This window comes from Ursus maritimus, unplaced genomic scaffold, assembly GCF_017311325.1.
Source record: "Ursus maritimus isolate PB19 unplaced genomic scaffold, ASM1731132v1 scaffold_9, whole genome shotgun sequence".
Taxonomy (NCBI): Eukaryota; Metazoa; Chordata; class Mammalia; order Carnivora; family Ursidae; genus Ursus; species Ursus maritimus.
In genome coordinates this window covers 77,638,327-77,644,722 of record NW_024427107.1, presented here as the reverse complement: position 1 = coordinate 77,644,722, position 6,396 = coordinate 77,638,327, and the positions used below count along the sequence as shown (strand labels likewise).

The following is a 6,396-nucleotide window of genomic DNA, read 5'->3' as shown; positions in this document are numbered from 1 at the left end:
ATATATATGTATATATATAATAATTCTTAGTTTGGGAGTGGATAGTAGAAAGGAAGGAACAAAAAGTGATTTTTAAGAATCACATAAACTAGTTAGAGAAATATCATCAACAGTGATAAGGACGATTCTTCAAGTGGTTGAGGGTAGCACTTAAGAAACGAGAAATTTGGAAGTCATGTATTCTGTTTTGTGTTCCCCACGTCATGTGCTGCCTGCATGAAACTCTATGCTCTTTACACTAAACTCAGATGAGGGGGGGTTGCATTTTTCCTCATGATTAAAGGAGAGAATGCCTCTACTGAAGATTTCCCCTATGTCGTTTTCATGATAGGCTTGATAACCCCAGTAGTGAAAGATCTTAACTGCACATGACTGAGAAAGTGCGTCTGTTCCGTGGGACTGACAGCGTGCATGTCCAGTCCGTGGTAGTTACCAGTTAGTTAGCGGCCGCTGCTGGCCCGGAGCCACCTGTGCGCAGGCGTGTGACTCCGGGCCATGTCCTCTCTGCGGAGCCCGAGAGGGGACTCAGGAACCCAGGGTGGAGAGCCTCCCGAGTCCAAGGCCGCTGCAGGACGCGTGCTCAGGAGGGAGACTCCAGCCTCATGCTCCCCCCACTGCTCCGCCATGTCGCCAGCAGCCTAGCTGACCGCTCCTGAGCAAATTGCTTCATCTCGTGTGTCTTCATCCATAAAAGGTCTCAGTGGTTGTTGTGAGGATTACTGTGAAAGCATGATAATTTGAACAAATGTTTATGAACATGAGGTTATTCCCACATTGTCTATGTAATGAAACCATTTTTCCCACGTTTGGCTTTCCCAGTTATGGCACTCAGATGGGGCAAGTACTTCTGTTCCCATTTTACAATGAATGAGCTGGGCCTTAAGGCGCTAGTCACTTGGTCTGGGTCAGGGGTCCACAAACTGAGGCCCAGGGCCAAAATACCACCCCCGCCTCTTGTGTTTGTATTGCCCTGGGAGCATAGAATGAGTATTACTTCTTTTAATGATTGGGAAAAAATCAAAAGAAGAATAGTATTTGTGGCATCAAAACTCTCAGAAATTCACATGTCAGTGTCCATAGGTAGGACTGTATTGGAGCACGGTCACACCCACTGGTGTACGGAGGGCTGCTCACGGTTGGACAGGTGCTGCAGAGATGGTGACCAGCAGAGTGTGAAAGACCCGCTATCTAAGCTGTGACAGAAAAGAGCTGCCAACCCTGGTCTGGGTCATAAAGCAGTTGATGTGAAAGAGCACAGCGGGGCCCTTCCTGTCTCCCCAGAAAAGGGCTCTTTCCCTGCTTGCCAGGGCCTCTGGGCCGGCAGCACAATTACCAGGTGGGAGGGGAGTCCCACGGAATTGCCCAAGGAGTCTGGTCACTGCAGAGACGTTGCTATGGGATCAGTGCCTGATGCCGACTCCCTGAGGGCAGCAGGGAAGACAGCCAAGGGAACGGGTTTTCAGCATAAGGTGTCCAGGCCAGGGCCCAAGCACCACCAGGGGAGAGGGGGCCCCATTTTCTGCCAGGCGCATAGAGATGGTGCAACAGAACCACACCATTGACCCCCTCTTCCGTGGGAGGTTGAGCAGATGGTCAGCACTTGAGAAGCGTGTGGGCCTGAAGGCTTTGGTACAGTTGCCCCGGCACGTGCTCCCCAGACCCCAGCAGCGTCAGGCTGGGTGACAGAGCAGGAGACTCGGACACCCGGGCCGCTGTGTCTGCATCTCTGTAGCCACGCGACTCGGCCTATTTACCTTGCTTGAAGACAAGAACTTGGCTCTTTTCTCTCCTAATTTCTGAACTCTCAGTTTCTGTCCTTTTTACACGTCTTCCTCTCATTTTGATTTTACCACATATTGTGATACCCAACCTTTCAAATTATAATGTTATACAAGATTTTAGGAGTCTCCTTTTTTAAAAATGTTTATTTTGAAGTGTTGAGTTCATGGACCAGGTACCCTAAAACGGTCTCCCAAACACACAGGCCCTCATCTTGTGAACATCCCTGGAGCAGAACTGTGCCCATGTCGGGGGGGGGGGAGTCCCCCAAAATATCCCTAGAGGAATATTCCAGAGTTTCATAGCATAAGGTATCTGGTCTCACAAATAAAAGTCCCCAGGGGCACCAGGCTGGCTCAGTCAGTGGAGCGTGGGACTCTGGGTTTCAGGGTTTTGAGTTCAAGTTCCACATTAGGTGTAGAGATGACTTAAAAGAAAAAATCTTTAAAAGACAAATAAGAGTCTCTATAAACATTGTGGAGGATAATACGGGATGCGGCTCTGTGCCTGAGTGCTGCTCTGAATACCAGCCCACCACTGATTGGCACTGGGACCTTGAGGAGCTCACGTGTGCCCTGAGAGCCTGCGTTTCCTGTCTGCAAAGCGGGATGATGATGACAGTACCGCTTCATCGGATAAGTGTTCACAGTTTCTAGCAGCGTCTGCAATATGGTGCGTTCTCAGTAATGCTGCTGCCATCATCCGTAAGCGGATCTGCCTTCCCTTGTTTGTGCCCAGATCTGGAACCTGTTTCCTTTTTTTATGTCTCTTTTCCTTGTATCATGCCAATATTGCGGGGGGTGGGGGGGAGGGGAGCAGGCAATTTCAGGCTGGGCTCCAGTTTTTCAAGGGCCCTTAAGTGTGTAAAAATACCTCTCCTGTCAGTATCATAAAATCCTATAATCCTAAAAACCAGGAAAGAAAAACAGAACCAAATCAATATCAAGAATTCTTGGAGAAATATGCTAAGTATTGCAACTTGAGAGCCCCTGTACGTTACAGTGACACTCGTAGGTCTCTGTCCCTTCAACAGCAGTGGCTCTGCTCCCGGAGGACACGGGCACTGGTAACTGCAGTAAAACTTCTCCAGTACTGTTGCACCACAGGACACACACCCGCACCCCAGATGTCGTCCTGAGTAATTCCCAGACAGCTGTGATATCCCCGAAGATTTTATAGAGAATTCCATAGCATTGAGAGGGAAACATTACAGGCTCTTTCTTTCTTGTGATTGTGTGGATTAATTAAAGCATCTGCAACTTGATTTTTCCCAAATCAGTTTTGTATGCTAGCCTGAGATCTATTAGCCATTTTATATTTACAGCTTCAGAATTGTTTCAGAGGTTGGTATTTCAAGGGAGGTATTTCAAGAGGCAGTCCCAGAAGCCATTACGGTCACACAAGAGGGCCTACCGAGAGGCTCAGCAGGCAGGAACCCCTCCGCTGCCAGGTTGCTCCCATAGAGCCCTCAGAAGAAGCAAAACCAGCAGGAGTTACGATTTTGTGATCATCTGTTATGTGCAGGTCCACACCTCAGCTCTGTATGTATCTCCTTTAATCCTCATAACAACCCTGCAAGGTGGATATGTGTTCCCATTGTCCATGTGAGGGCACAGCTGCAGCACAGACAGACGAGGTGACCTCGCAGGAGGGCGCAGGCTGCTTCCAAACGCAGGGGCTGTGCCTGTCCCATGCACCGCAGCTCCGCCCCACCCGCGCTGCCCGGCCCTGCACAGGCCGCATCGTGTCTCTGCCTCAGCTGTGGTCCCCTCAGCACGTGGTTGTGGTGAGGTCATCTGTCAGCCAGTGTGGATCTCGCCCCTTCTCTGTGCCAGGCACCGTGCTGGATACGGAGAAGAGCTCTGCTCCCCTGGGCTCTCCATCTGCAGCCGGCAGACAGTGGACAGCTGGCTGGCTGATAGTGGTGGGTACTGAGGAAAGTAAACCGGGCAGCATGATTAAGAGTGATGGGGGTGGAGGACAGGCCATTTGGAGGCGAGGTCTCTGGCTGGGTGACACTTCGACTGAAACCAGAGTTGGCTGACCAGCATGCGCACCAGCACCTGGTAAGTCCTGGGGGAGGGGCTGCTCTGACAGCACTGGTAGCTCGTGCCCTCCTCCGTCAGGCAGGCACTGACCCCCACAGCCACGTGCTGTCGACCGATCCATGCTGTCTCATCAGTAGAAGCAAGAGCCAGGGCAGCGGGGGCAGCATGCAGGAGCCGGGGGTCTGGCAGCTGTCACGGCCAGGGTCCTGCCACCCCAGGCTCACCCACTGTTTGTCATCTACACGTGTGTGCTTTGTAGGAAAGAAGGCAGTGAGGGTGGCATCTGTGGCTTGTGGAAATTCTGCCTTAGTTAGCTTCCTGAGGGGAGGGCATCCATCACAAAAGAAAAAGAGAAGAGCAGTAGTAGATGCCATGTGTGTGATGTGTTGCTTCTCTTGTCTCAGCTACTCGTGTACGTTCCTCCCCTGCTTGGTCCTTTTTCTTAAAGTGCCTTAGTAGCTCCCTTCTGTCCCCAAATATCATTTCCTACTGTCCTCTGGTAAGCCAGCCTACACAAAAGCAAAGCTGTAGGCCAGAATATGCCAGTTCACAGAGAATAGGATAAGAGGGAGAAACAGAGAAATAAAAGAATGTAAGCTTGGGGTAGATTAAATGTTTTTCTTTAATCCTGTAAATAGTGTTCCTTAGAACATGTAAGAACGATAGAGATTATCCACCTTTCATGTAGGATTTAGGAATAGTTTACAGTTACTAAATGCTTTAAGGAGAATTGATTTATTGACTTTATATTCTGCCAGCCGAATTTTTTTTTTTTACTTTAATCACTTTTAATTAAGAACTAAATTCTTCCAGGAGCTCTTAGGTCTGAACTCAGTCATTACCATAGCAATACGTGGAACGATTGATATCCTGAAGAATGTAGACTATATATATTCTCCCTTTTCTATAATTTTAATACCTGAATAAAGTAGTAAGAGCAGCACAAAAGGAAGAACATTTAGCTTTTGGTTTTTCTGGGGTTAAAGGTAGTTGTGTGGGCAGATTTTCTCTTTGAAGAGCTCTCCTCAAAGATAATTCAGGAAGTACTGCCCCTCCTTTCCTGGCCCAGCAGCTTAAATCCTTCTGCCAGGAGCAGCTAAAGCGTTTCCTCCTTACGGAAAAAGACAAACAGGCAAGGCATAAGTCAGCGTAATTGTTGTCCAAGTGTGGGTTGTGTTCTTCAAATGAGCTTTCCCCCATTGATATGGAGGTGGATTTCTAAGTCACTGTATTACTGAAAGGAGTAGTGGACACACTGCAAGTCCTTGACATCACCTCAAAAAAGAACTCATTTTAATACGCCGCTTCTTATTTCATTCTTTCTGTTAGATCTTTTACCCATTTGACATTAACGTGTACTCTCAGACATCTGAGTGCAGAGTGACAGGAGAGAAATTCCTGGGCTGCTTCCACTCGGAGCAAAGGAAATGCATTACCCAGTTAATCTCCTCACCAGTCAGGCCCTTACTTTTGTTTTCCAAGAGGCCGGCATTCAGATTTGCTCTAGAGTCTAGTTATGAATAATGTCAGATGCTCAGTCTGTGAGATACTGGTCTTATTTAGAGACACCCCAGGAGACAGCAGTGTGGGTTTAAACATGTATTTGGTGCGGTCGATACGGATGGGGGGCTTTGAGTCCTGGACCTAGTCGCTCCACGTCTTTCCGTTCTTCACAAGGGCCCTCTGTGGCAGCTCTATGTGCTCCCTGGGAAACAAGTCTGTGTGTTGTAACAGTGCACCATGATGTCACTTTCATTTCCATAAATGACTCATGTGTGAGCAAAAATTGAGTAATAGTGTTTTAAGACTATCTCGGCATAGTAGGGGATTTAGGCAGCTCATTTTGCCTTTTCTAATTCTATTGAAGGCCAGGAGGTCTAACACTTAACCTCTTCCAACATATCTGCTTCCTTTCCTACAGAAACAGATGATTATGCTGAGATTATAGACGAAGAAGATACCTACACCATGCCCTCAAGTAAGGAGGCTTCTGATTTTGTTCTCGTTCAGATTTGACAGTATTTGACTTTAAATATCTCACATTTAAAAGTTTTAGCTATTGTTTTTTTTAGAACTGTCTTTAATAGCTCATTGAGTGCACGACAGAAATATTCTCTTCAGCCTTTATAATTCTATTTCATATTTGGTTAAGCTTAACGTCAGAAATCTAAAGTTCAAATGTCTATAGTACGTCTGCTTAGTTATAGGTTTTTCATAATCTTGTTTCCTGGCTCTTTGGTAATACAACCTTTATTGATGACAGAATAGTCTCTCCATAGATGATTGTATTATTTAAAGTTAAATATATATACACGTGTCTGTTCACTTCTTTGAATACTCATACTCAATTAATTGCATTTCCCCTTTGAAATTTTGTTCTTCACTGCCCTTCACTAACCAGTTACAAAGAGTTTCCTGCCTCCAGTGCATCCAGTCCTGCAGCTCGGAGTGGGAGGTGTGGAGAGAGAGAGCCTTCAGTTATGCCCTTCCTGCCACCTAGAAACACCCTCATTCTGTTCTCTCTGCTGTGTACTGCTGCTGCTTGACTGAAGAGAACCAGGGAGCCCCA

General features: G+C 47.3%; 1 protein-coding gene across 2 annotated transcripts in view; it reads left to right on the top strand.

The window, feature by feature from the left end:
- Positions 1 to 6,396, top strand: part of PTK2 (protein tyrosine kinase 2) — a 265,380-nt gene that overhangs the window by 185,897 nt on the left and 73,087 nt on the right. For both annotated transcript variants that reach the window (XM_040626121.1, XM_040626116.1), the window contains one exon: positions 5,749 to 5,805. In XM_040626121.1, coding sequence (XP_040482055.1) covers positions 5,749 to 5,805 — 57 coding nt within the window. The remainder of the gene's footprint in view (positions 1 to 5,748; positions 5,806 to 6,396) is intronic.